We start from the raw sequence: 17797 nt of genomic DNA on the forward strand, positions 1-17797 counted from the left end.
TCCATAAATTGCTGCCAGTTTTGTGGAAACTGGTGAACCACTACTTATCTTTACTTTTGCTAACTTGTCTACAGCAAGTTAAACTAATTAGCTGCAAAATGTTCCTCCCCTTGTTTCTTTTTAGCATTACTTTTTCAGGCTTTTGTCAACTTTTTAGAGAATGTAACAAATTCAAAGTGATTAAATATTTTCATGAAATAGTCAAATGTTTTATTTTATACTTATTTCATTCCTTGTGTTGTATTGTAGCTAAAATATTGGTTTATGAGATCTGCAGGTATTTGAATTCTGTTTAATTCCATTAAAATGTTATAGAGCTGGGGTTGCAATATATACGACATCACATAATAATATAACACTATGGACAGTTTGAATTTATGTTTAGTCTTTTCCTGTTTTATGGGGTAAAGCATTTTTTCTTTGTCTCTAATTTTTGTTTCTTTCTCAGATTGTAAAAGAGTGTAATGAAGGGGTGCGAAAAATGAGTCGCACCGAGGAGCTTATCAGCATTGAAAAGACACTTGAGTTTAAATCCAAGGTAAAATAAATGTTATTGTAACAAGCTTTTTCAATCAAGGGGGAGTATGTTGGTTTTTGGACCGAAGTGCAGACTCATTAGACAGAGTGAATAAACAAAAAAGAACTTTTTTTGTAGTTGGTCACCAGGTTTGAACACATCTCAGGAAGGATGCTGGCCCATGTCTTTTTATAGAAACTCACAGCACAATGGCTTTCTTGCCTGCCTCTTGGCAACTCAAAGGTTCAGCTAACTCCACAGGTTTTCTTTAGGATTGAGATCCTCGTTTAGGTGGCACTCTCACTTGGTGTTGAGTTTCTGCAGTACAGTATCACTTTTAGTCAATTGGTGTGTAACTTGGCCAAAACAATGTCAGACTCTATAGTTTTCTCTGCTCCCCTTCCCAGTAGTGGAGTGACATGTTAGGCCACATGTTCCCCTTCAATTGCTCTCTGTCTGTCTGAGTGGTGTCCAAAACTGATGTGGACTTTAAAGTTAATTGAGAAACTTTCTGGGGAAAACCTGGTCTTGTTAGAAGAGACATCCATCGCACTTTGAATGGAGCTGTTTATGTGTATTATTTCATAATAATATTTAAATTTACAATAATGAGGAACACATTTCATCAACAGTAGATGTCTTTCTGAAAGTGCTGTAGCTAAGGGTTCTCTTTAGCATTATAGCCAGGATGACAAAAAGTCAGAGTTCTGTTGAGTCAAAGCATAGCAGCGATCATCACTGGAGTTAATTATTGCTTGGGCCACATTGAGTGCTCTGCCTCTCACCAGACTGAAACACAATAGGACTCTAATGGGACACGTGGAGATGATAATTACTTCCTGTTTGGAAGTGAGGTGGTAGAGAACCATCATCTCTGCTTTTCCAGCTGAGCTTCATGTGTGGAGAGGGGTTTCTGGAGGGAGTCTGAATCCAGTGAGTTCATAATGGCCATAATCATCCTGGCCTAGCATTGGCTTGGTGACAGCCAATGCTAGGCCAGGATGCACTTGCTGGACACAAAAGGTCAGCATTAAGGGTCAGTCTGCACTAAGATAAAAAGATTTCATACCAGGAAGCAGACACAAAGCTAAGAACTGTTTTAGACCATTAAATTGGAACTGGGACTGTAACAATCTGGTTGTGACTGTGGAGAAACTTCAGCCTTAAGATGACAGCTGTGAATGGCGGCATGGGCCACAGGTTAGATAGCAAGGGAGGACCAGGGGACTGTGAAAAACACATATTTTTTCCCCAATATTTTTAGTTGAATCTATGATCATCACATATTTATCAATGATAACACAGTTTGAAGGGCATAGAATAGAATATTTTTTCTCCCAAAAGGTGATTACCAAATAACTATTAGCTATTAGCTGAAAACTTGGGATATTTTGGCATTATGTGGAACACATTTGAAATTTGAGGAAACTGGCAAGTGGATGGTAAAAGAAGAAGTGGCATAAAAACTGATCTGCAGTAGATGAACAGTACCTGAAACAGTACCTGAAAGTACCTAAAAGTCATGTCCTTAAAAATAGGAAACAAAAAACATTCAGCAGAGACCTGACACAGGAGAAGAGAGATGCATGTCCACTAAAGCCTCATCAGACATGGTCTTAATGGTAGGGTACTTCTGGTAATGAGGATACAATGACCATCCTAATCATCAATGCTTCACAGAGGTCAAGTAGCAGACTCCTTTTAACATCAGGAGTTAGGTTTTCTTGCTCAAATTGCAGCAAAGAAAACACCTAACGGAGATCAAGAACTGTTTGACCTTCATTTGTTAATTTGTTGCAAGACATGCAGCAAATGAGGAGTCTGAGGAGAATTCTGGTCAAGTTCTGGTTCCAACGTGTACCTGTTTCTTTTTGACACACAGAGAAAATGTATTGTTTCAGATAATTGATTTAGATTTATGGACATCTTGAGCTGGCTATTATTCTCATTGTTAATTAAACATTAATTAATAAACAGTTGTGTTTATCTCTGTGACTGAGATGTTTTTCATATCACCCAAAGCAACTGCTTGCTCTTTGCTTGTGGGTAAATGGCCACTGCTAGGTTCATTGAATTTCCAAATGTATTCTGTTTTGGAACAATTCAGTAAGTCTGTACCCCTTTTTGTTTGTTATTTCTCTTAACCTTGTAGTCTGTGCCCATCATTTCCCACTCACGCTGGTTGTTAAAGAAGGGCGAAGTACAGCTAATGGGTGGACCAAAGAGTACTAGGACCATGCGAAGCCGTAAGCTCTACCAGCCTGTCTACCTGTTCCTTTTCAATAATCTGTTGCTGGTCACCAAACGCAGGTAAGCATTTAGTAAAGTACTCTAACACAATAGTTTTGTCGATTTTTTGAATAGATATTTAATTGGCACCTGACATGGATTTAGGTTCAGTTCTGAATTTCAGTCTTTTGACAAAAAAATGTATTTGCTTGGTCAAATATAACACTTTTTAAAAATCTCATCAACCAAACTAAACCCGGACCCCCATCAAGCCAGACCAATATATAAAGTCTATAAACTCTATAAATAATTATAAAAAATTATTTAGAAATTGAAGGACACACCTAATGTGTATACACATTAGGTGTGTCCTTCAATTTCCTAATTGGGAACATCTATACATTTTTAAAGTTAATTAATTAGGTTTTCCAATTGCCTGATTGGATTTTTTTCTACTGATTGGTGGAGCCTCTCCTTATTACCATACAAATACATTACATGTTATATGCTTAATATTATTTTACACACATATCCAACATATATCCAAATGTTTAGATGGTAAAAAAGGAAAGCCTCTTTGAGTCACATGACAGACGGTTTACCAGTCCAACAAGCTGGAGTCAGAAAGTGATTTTTTCTCATCTGGCTGGGTGTACCAGGTGGTGCAAGCAGTTTATATCTGTAAGATGCGATTAGCATTATTGTATGCAATAAAATAGTTTCTTTTCCTAAGCATACCCAACCAGTGTGGCGTGGACTACAAATATGCAATAGGCTACATGCAGCTTGTATGTGACATGAGCAACAGGGAAGTAAACAGAAGCAGGCTATGTGAAGATGCTGTGCTATCGTCTCTATGTTGTTGTAGTTGTTCAAGGTTAGCAATACATTTCATTAACACAAGTAGGAGTATTGTGGTTGATGTGACATGGTGTCAGAAGTCTATGACTGAATGCTTTACAGAGATGGCAAAATTCGAACCACCAAAGCAGTTTGAATTTTCATGTGAAAGCCAGTGACAGCACGGCCAGCAGACTGGGCAGGCAGGCTTTCACTGTCATGCACAAAAGCATGAAGAGACTATTGAGGCTTTTGTGAGGAGCTTGTATGAGCTGGCATTGCACTGTTTGGCATGTGGAAAGGCAAACATACATGAAACAGAATTGTTATTGGTAAACGAGATGAAGATGTGTTTGAGAAACTGCAGCAAGAGCTATGCAATTGCAAGACACAGTGAACAGATTGAACACCAAAATGTCAGCATGAGAGAGGGCTATCCTGTGGATACAGTGAGACAAAGAACGGAGAACCAAACACACGCAAGATGAAGCAGTATGGCTTACAACCAAAACACAAGCAAAATACACCTTGTACACATTGTTTGTACAGACAAAGAATGTGGACAAGGTGTAACAGGATGAGAAAAAATCATCACTGCCCTGCTTACAACAAAAGATTCAATTGAATTTTATTCACACAACGCCAAATCACAACAACAGTTGCCTCAAGGCACTTTATGTTGTAAATCCAAAAAAGTTGATTCTGTTCATCTGGACATTTCTCCCATTGGAAAAAAAAAGAAAAGGAAGAGATGGCATACTTTTTAGAGATCTTTTTTCTTATATCAAGTCACTCACTGTATTAGTTCTTATTAGAAGTGAGGAAAAGCAAATCCCAAATGTAAGTGAAGAACAGTGTAACATGGAGATCTTTTTCCTGCTCATGGATGGTAGGATTCATAACATAACATAACATAACATAACATAACATAACATAACATAACATAACATAACATAACATAACATAACATAACATAACATAATTTCCTTAGGGATTTTTAAGGTATTCTGATTCTGATACTAATTCTGATTCCGGATCATGTTCAGTAAGACACTTAGTTATGTTTGTGGTGTGATATACATGTAGTAAATTGTTTGGCTGTGCTTGGTGGGACATATATGTTGATGTCCACTGGACCGTTGTGTTGTATTTTGCCCCTCTGGTGTTCCTGCTAATTTCTTTCTGGAACAGGAGGGTCGAACCTACAACACGCTAGCTTAAGATTAGCTAGTCTAGACTTCAGATAAGTGGAAGAAAATGTATCGATGAGTTATTGTTTTGTTATTTTCGATTTTAACTCTTATTTAAGTGATTTTCATGAATTTTTGAACAGCTTGCATCATTCATAAACGGTTTTCAAATTTTCTTAGTTTCTTAGTTTTAGACTAGTCAATTAGTCTAACTTTTTTGCTAGTTTAGTCAATTATATAATTATATAATAAACTGATATTCCCTCCTACTACTGTACTGACGATAAATGAAATAATGTGTTTAAAACAGCTTCACTAAAAACTAAAAGCTATCTTTACTAAGGATTACTGTTTAGACTACTTTACTAAAGTGTGCCAAATAAAGTGGAAACTGCAAAATGTTTAGATTACAACAGATCATTTTACTGTTGCTCTGTAAAACAGGGGATATTAATTCTGTTACACTGTTACCAGTGGGGACAAGTTCCAGGTTATTGACTCCTGTACACGGGCCATGTTGAGAACAGAAGATCTTGAAGACCAAGGTCAGCAGCTGGCCAATGTTTTTAATCTTAAGCTGCTTGAGAACCAAGATGAGCGTGAGGTCAACTATATGCTCAAGACCTCCAGTATGTGAGTATTCAGAGAAGAATCCACTTAGGATTCCATTAAGCAGTTTCTATCATGTCTTCTATTTCTATTATTTGTAAAATACAGTGTAAAGGCAGGAAAAATATGACAAGGCAAGTAAAATATTGCGACAGTCAAGAAACCTAAAGGACTGGGCCTTCCTTTGTATGTGAGCAAACTTTGCAAAATTGTTTAAGTAAAGCAATTTAGTCCTTCTGAAGCTTTTTAGCACTTCTGAAATGTCTCCAGTTATGCCACAGAATGGATGAAATCATGAACTTCATTGTAGTTTGTAAAGAAATTTCCATAAGTTCATGTAGGAAACAAGTCTGTGGATGATATTGATAAGCTGAACTACTGAGACAAACTAAAGTGTACATTTGCCTGGATCATTAAATGCAGAGTAAGTGCAGGTCAGTGGGGAGCAGGAATAATCATGCTCCAAGTATGGTCCAAGAAATCACATGTTCTACGATTCCCTCTATGGAAGGAGTCATGGCATTGGCTTGGATCTTACAGGTTTAAACTGTTTTGTATGGACTGACTGCTTGCAAAAAAAAGGTGAAAATACCATAAAGCAACGTGGTAGTCAGTTTTCTTTAAATGATTATTAATCAGTACTATCATGTGGGCAGGAGTGATAAGCTTCGATGGATATGTGCACTCACTCCTAACCGGCGCACACGCTTTATGTCTACTAGTGCCCACCAACCAGGTGAGACAGAATACGGAACCCACATGTAAATTTCTTTGTCTGTGTAGACATGAATTTAAGTTGTCTATGACTTTTATCAGATTCCCCACAGGTGCAGTGTATTCAGTCATACTCAGCTCAGGAACCAGATGAACTCTCTACTGAGATGGCTGATGTTCTGAACCTCTTAGAGAGAACAGATGATGGTGTGTAGATACAAAATCTGCTTATGTTTGTTATCAAAAACAATTGCTTTTTCTACCTGATACGTTTTGGCTTCTGCATTATTTTCTGTAATTTTGTCTTTGGTCACCTTGGGTCTGGTCTTCTTTATTCCAGGCTGGATGATGGGTGAACGGCTCCATGATGGTGAAAGGGGATGGTTCCCTAGTCGAGTAGCAGAGGAAATCCAGAACAAGGAAGTCCGAGCTCAGAACCTGAGAGAAGCCATCAGGATCCAACAGGCCCATGAAGGTGGCCTTCATACTGGAGCCAAGATTGGCGTAAGGGCAGGAAGACATGCACCAAAAGGCTCCATCTTCTCCAAATCATGAACTAATCAAATGGGGGCAGCAGTGAAGAATAGCAGTTAATTCATAACAGTAATGTAACTTTATTTTTAGACAATTGCATCGTATGCCTTCACAACAATAAATCATTTTGAAACTCCACAATTGTAGCGTGAAAAGGGAAAAAAATATAGTACTTGAGTCAAAAACTCAAACCAGTGATATTCTTTCAGGGCAAGCAAGGCAGATAAAACTAAAACTAAAAGTCACCATGCACAACTGGTGCAAGAAATGCTTCATATTGCATAAGTGTTTACATGTGTTTGCAGGACCGCACATTTGTGTGCAATGCAATGGATTAATAAGTTAAATGTTGTCAAACCCCCTTATTGAGAAGGTTTTAAAACTGTAAAGCTGTAGTCATTTCATTATAAAGTTACTTTCATTACACTTACATAAAAAGACCCAACACACTACAAATGGACAAAATGATGAAAAGATCTTTATAAATTTACAGAATTTACAGAAACTATAACAATAAAAACAAAGAACACTTTGTTTTGTTTCTCTTTGGCGGTCAAGCACAAACACAGGGTGAAACACAGTCAATTGTTTTCTATCACTGTATATTATAAAGTAATGAAGTTTTCAATTATTAAATTAAATCTTGTATCAGCAACCAAGAAGGAGGACCTAATGCTGACTTCAGTTTAATGAGTTTAACAGAATGCATTCAAGAACTAAAATGAACTCAGAAATAAGATTCCTAGTGTTCATTTAAACTCACTGTTTTGTCTCTAATGACTGCCCCAAGTTTCACATACAATAAGATCTACCCTCTTTAGACTGACAACCAATGAAAAAGAAATTTGACAACTTCTGATTACAACATTACCAGTGATTTGTATGTCAAGACCACTCTGCTGCTCTCCATTTCTCTATTACCATCATTATCTGCTTGATACGTTGCAGACCTGTACTGTAATTGTGATAAACATTTTCTGCACTTTAAAACAGCCCATATATACATATATATATATATATATATATATACATATATATATATATATATACATATATATATACACAAGTAATTAAAAACCACATGCATGGCTTTTGTTGTACAAAAAGGGGCTGAAGTAGTGTGTTGAACACACACAGTTCTCCTGATTTTCTCCTGATTTCTGGTCTACCACAATAACCTCAAGCTGCAACTCTTGTTTGCTGTCAAAGAAAAAACTATTCGGTGTGAAATACCACATAAAACACAAAATTTCATGAAAACAAACACAAAAGGGTAAAAAAAACCAGAAGCAAAAGCAATTAATTTTAAATTAACTGTATAGAATGTAACTATGAACAGCTATTCACTATGCATGACTCCAAAATTCTGTTATAATATAATGTTTGTGCACAGTAATGAAGCATTTTCATCCTTGGATCTAAAGGATTACAATTAGCAATTTGTTCATTTTGTAAGATGTATACTAATGTTAATAAAACCAGATGTGTGAAACTTGCTGATATCAACTGATTTTAGATATCTGAAAGTTTGTTTTTGTCTACCCAGTGCAAGGAACAATACACACTTCCAGAAGCCCTTGTTGATTTGATATATGCCAGTGGAACTAATGGCGTGCTTAGAGTAGAAGTACCATAATCTTGAACCTTTGACAGCAACCCTGTGCTTTTCAGTGATATGAGGGTCATTACAGTAAACAGTGCATATCCAAATATTGGTATGTAACACAGCACAGTAACAACACAGCAAACAGCAAAAACAAAACAGTAAAAAAAAAAAAAAAAGCATTGAAAAATAACCCTAAATGCCCAATAAAATGTCTGTTTTCACCATCCCACTCAATCATTCTCTCTTCTCTTAACCAACCTTCATTGTCATTGGGCTGCTTGACACTGCCTGGGATTACCATAATCACCCTAATATCACTGAAACACGCAGAGTTGCTGCTTCCAGAACGTGTTGGAATTCTCCCAATTGAGCAAATGGTTCAGGAGTTACGGTAGTTACAGATGCTTAGAAAAACTTTGCAAACACCTGTCTGATGCCAGCAAAAGGTTAGGCTTTAGAGTTAATCACACACTTCTTTGAAATATTTATTTACAGTGTAAATCACAATGCAAAATAACAAGGCATAGGAGCTAATCAGGCTGAGGATATCAGGCAATCTAAGAAGAGAGGGAAACGACAGTGGCTGAAAAAACATATTTATCCTTAGGCAGCAGTTTCAGGGTTCCTTCTGTGTTGCCTGGTCTGGCTCCTGGAAGAAAACTAACAGTGGTTGCTGGTGTCTCTAACTTCACATCTCAAAACAATATCGGTTGGTGTTTTACCGAGTGGGGAAGAACAAAATGATTTGAGATATGAACAGGTTGGGGGCTTCTGTTGATTGAGCGTCTGCACCACATTTGCCTGCACCGCATTTTCTTGTTAGTAACTGTAACAGCATTGTAATGATAGAAAAAGTAATTAGTTAGATTACCCATTACTAAAAAAAGTAACAGTGTTAGTAATGCCGTTTATTTTAACGTCATTATTCCCATCACTGACTGCCTGGTTCTGAGGAAACAAGAACTTACAGGGAAATATAATATTCACAGCAGTTCATATTTTCCAGATTTTGTCGGGTTGCAGCCTTATTCATAAGTGGATTCAGTTCACTTATTTCACCTTGAAGTTCTACACAGAAGTTGTAAGCAATTTGAATCTTATGAAGCACCTCTCAACGTCACATGCTTCAACAAAACTAGTCAAACATCTGTACAGCAAATAATAAAAGCGATCTTGGTGTAAAATTACATAATATTGCTGCTGAGTTGGACAAGATTCACTCACACTATGGCATATCCCACAAAATAACATCAACTGTGATGGACAATGGCCTTAATTTTGTCAAGGCCTTCAAAAAGTACCAGCCAGTTGAGGAGGATGACTCTAAGAATGATGAGGATGAGGATGAGGTAAATGATGATAATGTTGGTGTGGTGATCACTTTGCGACCACATCAGAGATGTGCATCACACATATTAAACCTTGTTTCTTGAAATGATGTTGACAAGCAGTTACTATCACGACCAGAAGTAAAAGTGGCATATAGAAGTGCTACCACAAAGTGCACAGGGTTATGGAACAAGGCCAGTCATTCAAAAGTGGCCGCAGAGACAGTGGATGGCATTATTGGAAAGAAACTGCTAGTTCCTTGCACTACCAGATGGAATTCGTTTTATGACTCCATGGCTCGAATCTGCGAGATTTCTCTGGTTGAGCTGAACACCATCTTCTCCAAGTTTGGGTTGACAGCCATGACAGAGCAGGAACATGAGTCCTAAAGGGAGTACTGCACTGTCATGAGGCCATTTACAGTGGCCCTTGACATTCTTCAGGGAGAAGACAACACTTTTCATGGGACACTCCTACCCACACTGGAGACACTGATGTTTAAGAACCTGGAATTGAGAAGTAGTCTCCAAATTCTTGATAATATTCCAGAGGTTCACTTCCCCTGTGGTGTCATTATGTTTATTTCTGTCAGCTGTTTCCCCATGTGTTCCCACTTCCCCTGATCGCCTCCTGTGTGTATTAAGTTCTCTGTTTTCCTTTGTTCACTGTCAGGTCATCTGTTATGCTCACCATAGTTGCCACAGTTCTTCATAGTTGTCACAGTTTTTTCATAGTCATCACAGTTTTTTCATAGTTATCATAATTTTTTCACAATTTGCATGTTTGAAAACAGCAAAAAATGTGCATGCTCATTGTGAGCTTGTTCACCCTTGATGGCAGAGCACACTTGCTCAAGGATGAGGATTGGTTAATGGTCGTCATGTGACTAACGCAAGCCAGATCCTTTTATTTAGCAAAATTGTAATTAATAATAAAATGTTATTGTTGAGGGGTACAGGCAGGACTGCATACGCACACACACATAAAAAAAATAAAAAAAATAAATGCCTCAAGAAAAGGGCACTTAGGGCACCCTTCTGGAAAGGGGCAGGTGCTCAAGCCCCTTCTGCCACCTCCTGTGCACAGGCATGGACGAGGTACAGAATTTGTCACCAGAAAACAATCTGAAGCTGAAAGTCCTTAAAATGAAAGAACTTCTCATGGATATCAGGAGGCACAGACAGATCCACTCCACTCTCATCATAAATGGAGAAAAGGTGGAATCTGCCTCCACCTTCAGGTTTCGGGGCACCCACTTCTCTGCTGATCTCACCTGGACCCACAACACCAATGCACTGGTAAAGAAAACCCAGCAGTGGCTGCACTTCCTCCATGTCCTGAGGAAAAATAACCTGGATGGAAGCTGCTGCTGGCAGCACCGCTCCTCACTGGAGAGCATGCTCTCCTACTGCCTGCGTGCAGTGTACTTAGGGGCCACTAGTGAGAACAGGTAAGCTACAGAGAGAGTAATAAACACTTCTCAAAAGTCATTGGCTGACACTATTCAGACCATGTCTTTTTTTCCTATGATTATTTCCAGGTACTTTGCAACTTGTTCGCAAATGTGTGCCTTTCTATTGTGTCCCCTTTTAGTGGTTTTTAAATATATTCCTCTTGTTTCGTATATTGTGCTCTTGATGTATATATTTCTCCTGTTTGTTATTTATTCCTGCTGTCTACTATTTATATTTTATTCTGGCACAATGGGTGTGGAGCACCCAGAATTTCATTGTACATGTACAATGACAATAAAGGGCTAAAGATTATTAGAAGATTAGGATTATTTAAAAAAAAAAACAAAAAGCAAAAAAACATTTATTGTCTGAGGTGGCTGTAGAGATTTGCTAAAACAACTCTTATTCTCCAAATTAAATTCTCAGTAACCTGAACTCATTTATTGAATAAACTTATAATAAAATATTACAAATACACTTATTCAGCAATTGCGATGGTTGATATTTTCCCATGATGTTCCCCATAACACCTGGGATTGATTATTTAAAGATGACTTATTTTTCACAATGACCATCGACTGTGGGTGTGGTTTCCAAATCAGCAGTAGGTGTTAAACAGCTGACAGGTGAACACGATGTATACAGTAAACTTGAGGGTTTGTCTAGCTAATTGGTGAAAATGTCAGCTCGTTATTTATGTTATAGAAAGACAGGGGTAAGAGACCAGGTGGATAACTTGATAGTCACATTTTTTTTATTAAAATAATTTAATTGTTATCTGAAGCTAATATTATTTGTTGCAGAGGTTTTTAATTTTGTCAAACCACATGACACCATTCAGTGAAAATGACAAATCTGCAGATGTAACATCTGCACCACAGAGAGTGGAATATGTAAACAAATCTAACCAGTTAATATAAAAACCAGTTAACCTAACTGGGCCTTAACTGGGCTCACTTCCTTGTTTTGCTTTATGGTGGCTGGAAACCCAAAGTAAAGGTTTGCATGTGTGTGACTGTTTTGAACTAACAGGGAAGGAAGTGAGAAAAAAAAACCTGGAGTGGATTCTTTGTCTTTTTTTTTGTGAATGAACTCAAGCAACTCCTATAAACTGGGATTATAGCTCATAGGAGTAACTTGAGTTGGATAGTGGACTCAATTTACTGGTTGATGGGATTTTGTATTGTTTTTGTGTTTGGGTGTTTTGTATATATTTCTATGTGTATGTGGGTTTGTTTTCATCCAGTGTTTGGGGTGTTGTGTCTTAAATGTACAAACATTACATCATAAAAGACATCCAACATGACAAAAATCCTGTCCCCCTGCTGGCTGGGCTCTCCTGAACCCCAACACGACACAGGAAGCTGCTGGTCGGGCCCTAAACTCCCAGCTGACACAACAAGATGCTTGGTGGACTCTCCTGAGCACCGGGCTGAGACCGAGAAATTAAGCTGCCAGTTCAGTTTCTGCACAGGGCCTGGGCTGAGCCTTAGTCTCTGAGGACACCAAGTTAGCAGCAAAACTACTTGTCTCCCTAGACATTGCCAAGGTGGCACAAACACCAGAGCCAGTCTCTAAATACACAAGTCCTAGCTCCATGAAAGCTGACCTCTCTGACCAACTGTTTCATTCACAGCAGACTGTAATGAACTAAAAGTCTTTGGAAATGCTAATTTGGAAGGTAAAATTATCTTTAACTTGGCAGGATATTTAACACAAATTAATTGTTTGTTGCTTTGCTTAATTGTTTTTCTACTTCTTAACCGATCTCTCTGGTTCAGAAGGAAACATGACAGGCCCCAACATGTTACATACAGACATGACATTTGATTCAGAATTGGACAAATTAACACTGGCAAACTTGGAAACATAAGGTAAATCATAATCATGAACAGATTCCAAGATGCAAAGTTGTTCTTAAGCTCACACTCTGAGACAGCAGTCTCATTCATTAGAAAGGCAGCCTTTTTCCCCTCAGCCCTGATATTCCCAAAATCTGACTTTAGTCTTTCATTTACAGCCTACGACTCTGTCAACACTGAGGAAAGCAACACAATCTCTCTATTAGCCGACTTGAAAACAAAACCTGGTGAATCAAGTTCCGCTGGATTGGCGGTGCATGGGACAGACAGAATCTGAAGTCAGTATTGTCTCTCAGCTCTCTCAGTTCTAGAGAGAGCTGATGGCAAGAAGCTGCCATTACTCTACCCCACTACTTGATCCAACGGCTTGATGTCCACTCTATTCAGAGAGGCTGTGGTTTCCTATGGCGATAGGGTGAGCCGACAGCGGAGGCACCGCTTCTTTCTTGCCAAGGGTGCAGAGGAAGCCACTGGGTCAGCTGACTCCTCATCCTCACCCCACATTCTGGCCATAAACGCAGCTGGGGAGGACTAGTCTGAGCATGGCGGGAAAGGCCCGCTATTGCAGCAAGGTGACACCTGGAGAGCTGTAAGGCAGTAACAAGGCAAGGAACCTCAGGGTCTACTCCTCCACCTCGTCGTTGCCCAGCAACTCTGCCTCAACAGTCCCATGCAGCATGTTGGATGTTTGCACCGGAGGTCCCCTCTTCCCAGGGAAGACTGTCGCTGCTGTCATTGTACAAAAAGTAAAACAAGAACTGATAGTGTGCCACTATTTCAAAGACTGTTTGCTTTGTTTCTGTGGACTTATTCCAAACTAAAGAAGCAGACTTTTGTAATAGTAAATGGACTGTTTCTTACATAGCGCTTTCCTATTCTGAGCACTCAAAGCACTTTACACAACTTGCCTCATTCACACATTCATACAAGCACATTTTTCTGTGCAAGTGTTTTCTATATAACATTCACACACATTCATACTCTGATGCATCAGAGAGTATCTTGAGGTTAGTATCTTGCCAGTGATATTTGGCATGGGGACTGGCGCAGCCAGGGATCAACCGAACAACCTTCTGATTAGCAGATAATCTGCTCTGCCTCCTGAGCTACAGCAACATCTTTTCATGTGTTTGTGAAAAGATTCACTAGCTGGGCCCACGTCTTCATTTTAGGATTGACAGCGTTTTAGTAGGTAAAGGTGAATGCTTGGACATGAATTGAGCTGCGGTTTGGGGAAGGCCTCGAAGGGGACTGGCGACGGCTCCCGGGCCTGGCAGATCCCCATGTACTAAATAGAAGTGAAGAAGTTAAAGAATTGAGAACAAGGAGGGAGGGAGGGTGGGGCACGTAAACGAGAATGAACAGTTGCAGAACTGGGGGGAACCTATATAGATGGCAAGCGGGACCACGTGTTTGGAGGCTTGGTCCCGCTCCTGAAATTCAGATACATAATCTCCAATTAAAAAGACGTTGTTTGGCATGTCAGAGAGCCCCTCTAATAAAACAATGTTTGGTGTCTCTGAGAAAGTAAAAAGAGATTTATTGTTTCTTTGCCCACCAGTGTGTGTGTAGACTACAAACCAGTCTTTGACATTTCTATTGCTATGCTAACTATTAGGAAAGAGACAATGTCTTCTGCTGCTAATCTAATCATCCTGTTTTTGTTTCCAAGCCAGCCCTTCCTATGACTGTTAACCTGTTGAACCCCAATGCCCCCTGTACCAGGGCAGATGGGGAACATCCGGTTTCACAGGCTGTGCCACCAGTTCCGTTATTTAAATATAGGTGTTTATGGTATTTACAGAAATGTCAGAATATCAGCTAAAAGCTTAGGAAACAATTTCCTGATTACCAAACACAGCTAAAACAACAAATAATTAAAGAGCAGGTAAACAGATTCTGCAAAAAGATCTAAACAAAAAGTGCCGATTTCTCCGTTCAAAAGATGGCATGTACATGGACAAACAAACTCTGCTGAATGCACAGATCTCACAGATATCAGTTTTGTCCGCTCCAACAGATATTCATTAGACAAGAAACGAGAGACCAAAATTATCTTTTACGTTCGAAGAACGTTAGCATGAATTCTGTCTTATCTTTACTGTCTTGCTCCAAAGAAAATCTATCTCCTATTGTGCTTGAAGAGCAGTTTCCCATTGAAAACATTATTTTTCTGCCTTACTCAGTGGTTTACACTTAAAACCCCAGTCCGCCGTTGTTTAAAGTATGGCTGTCTGTTTTTGTATTTTTTTGTTTTGCTAGAATTACCAACAAGAAAGCCTAATTTCTGCTATTCAATACCTAAGCAATTTCATCTTTCAGAGATGGTGCTGAATTGTGCCAAACTGAAAAACATCAAGCTATGCTCTGTTTCACTTCAACAGCATCAATCATGCATTGGTAATGTCCATATGTTGATTGATGATTTTCTTCCCTCCATTGAAGAATGAAGGGCTTTGGCTGGATCTGCCCCTTTGACCTAGGTAACAGCCAAGTCACCAGGCTCCTGATTGGTTGTCACGGCGCGATTTGACGCTGGAGTTCAGATTTTTCCAACTTGAGCGGTAGACGCGAAACGCGTGTATGCACAAAATGCAACACAAAAACTGACACGCGTGGTTTTATTCGCGAGCCAAACGCGCCAGACGCGGTACACTGACGCCCGTTTCACGCGTTTTCGCGAGGCAAATCTGCTTCCGGATTTTCGCGGGACCCGCAATCGCGTGTCATCGCGCTTTTTCCATTGACTTTACATGTAAACCTGACGCTCTGGCCGCCTCTATCGCGTTCGGTGTGAACACACCAAGCTCCACCTCTCTGGGAACATCTCAGGCTCTCCGAGGTATGGAGGCCTATCTCCCCTCACCACACTCCCCGCCGGTGGCTGATGCCCTCAGACGTTGGTGTGTTGGTGGTTCTTGGTGTCTGGGGCTGGGGCTGGGGCTGGGCGCACATGTATGTACCGACTCACTCCTGGTGGCCGATTGGCGGGGCCTGGCTGAGGGGTAGGGTGCCCTCATGCCTCTGGGCCTGAGGCCCGGTCCTCTCTGGCACAGCTGGCTGCTGGCAGAGCCCGCGGGCACGTCACTGCAACCCCCTCTGGCCTCTGCTCCGTGGCTGCTGGGTGACCTCTCGTTTGGGGCTCTCCTCAGCTCTTCCCATGAGGGTGGCACGGTTGCCCCTTTGGTGGTCCTCCTTCGGTCCTCGTACTCTGGGGCCTCTGGATGTCTGGGGCCTGGATCTCCTCCATACCTGCTTCATGCCCTGGGGGACGGGGCTATGACTCCACACACTCCCTAGCAAATCGTTACATGGAGAAACCTTTTGAATACAAGCGTGCTGATCCACACAGGTGTGCACACAGGTGTACACACGGGTGTTCACAGACACAAACTACACCTTTCTTGGCTGCTACCTCAAGGCACATTGTGCGCTGTCAGTCTTGCGTGCTGTACAATAACATGTAATATTTAGTATCTACTGTTATCTACTGTTAGCTAGTTTATTGTGATGGTGTTGTATTTGTTATGTTGCTGTTTTTTGTTTGATTTCTCTTCTGTTTTTTTTAATCTCCATACAGGTGATCCAGGTGTTTTGTTTGTGTTTCTTTTTTTTCTCCCCCCCTTTCTCCCCATCTCTTCTCCCCTCTATTTTTCTTTCTCTCCCTCTCTTTCTTTCTGTCTGTCCTGTCTGTAACAACCGAAAATAAAATAAAATAAATACATAATTATAATAAAGGTCAATCAAATGGACCAATATGGCAAGGCCATGATGATCCACTTGGTAAAGTAAATCCGCTTGGCATCTTTGTTGGCCTTCAGACAACAATTCTGATGGCTAAAGATCCAAACGGGACAGGCAAAAAGAAAAACAACAAAAAAAAACCCCCTGAAACGAGCCTTTATGGTCCTTTTGCCCAGCATTGGTTTTTGTCTTGGAACTCTGTCATACAGGCCATTTTTGCCCAGTCTCTTTTTTATGGTGCAGCCATAAAGCTTTAGAAATCCCTAAAATGGCTAACTAGGATTTTTCAGTCTTTCCTAGACTACCCACATAGCAAGCAGGTCTGGTTTATGTGGCCCAGGCCCATAGAAAACAGGTCTGACCTGGCACTTCTGACTGACCGGTGTCATGGCAGGGTGTATGTCAACCAGATGTGGGCCAGGTCTGGCAATGATGGCACTATTTATGTTCCTATTTTCCTATTTTAGTTAGAAGACCCAAATGCCATGTTGCAGTACTATACTGCTATGGTAGCCAATGTTTCAAATGCAGGTTTGACAGGTTTGTGTACACTTTATCCAAAGGTAGAGCTGGTCACCTACTGATCGGAAGGTTAGTGGTTTGACTCCTGGCTCCTCCAGTCTGCATGTCAAGAGTATGACTGTAGTTAGGAAGCACTCTATTTAGATAAAGTGTGTGATTAGATGAATGTGGTGTGTTGTATAGAGCACTTTGAGTAATCCGGGAGAGTAGAAAAGCATTATATAAGAATCAGTCCATTCACTGTCTGAACAGAGTTTCATAATGTTACTTTTGCACTATTATATTCTGGCACATGTTGTTATTACGTGGCTTGATTAAGGTACACATTAGGCTGATATCTGGGGCCAGAGCTGAAACTGTTCTGGACCAGCACAGGACCACCAGTGTGTCTGCAACTGGCCTTGTGCTGGCCCATGTGTGGGCCACCTCTGGCAAACCAGATCTGGGCCACCAAAGGGCTGCCATTCTTTGTGATATGTGGGTCATGTGTACACATTGTATAGGCCAGATCCGGGCCATTACTTTGTTTCTTGTTTGCTCCTGAATTTCCTCGGATCGCAGCATATTATCTAGCTTTTAAGGATCTTTTGGTCTACTCCACTTGTCAGGCAGGTCCTATTTAAGTGATTTCTTGCATTTTGTGTTTG

At 40.1% G+C, this 17797-nt stretch overlaps 1 protein-coding gene across 1 annotated transcript in view; it reads left to right on the forward strand.

Moving 5' to 3' along the window:
• ngef (neuronal guanine nucleotide exchange factor) overlaps positions 1–7621 on the forward strand; it is a 35818-nt gene extending 28197 nt beyond the window's left edge. The window contains exons 10-15 of the mRNA XM_063493598.1: positions 449–538; positions 2670–2827; positions 5251–5409; positions 6042–6121; positions 6202–6306; positions 6440–7621. Of these exons, the coding sequence (XP_063349668.1) occupies positions 449–538; positions 2670–2827; positions 5251–5409; positions 6042–6121; positions 6202–6306; positions 6440–6654 (807 nt within the window). The 3' untranslated portion in view covers positions 6655–7621. The remainder of the gene's footprint in view (positions 1–448; positions 539–2669; positions 2828–5250; positions 5410–6041; positions 6122–6201; positions 6307–6439) is intronic.
• Positions 7622–17797: the final 10176 nt, after the last annotated feature.

Source organism: Pelmatolapia mariae, linkage group LG14 (assembly GCF_036321145.2).
Source record: "Pelmatolapia mariae isolate MD_Pm_ZW linkage group LG14, Pm_UMD_F_2, whole genome shotgun sequence".
Classification (NCBI taxonomy): domain Eukaryota; kingdom Metazoa; phylum Chordata; class Actinopteri; order Cichliformes; family Cichlidae; genus Pelmatolapia; species Pelmatolapia mariae.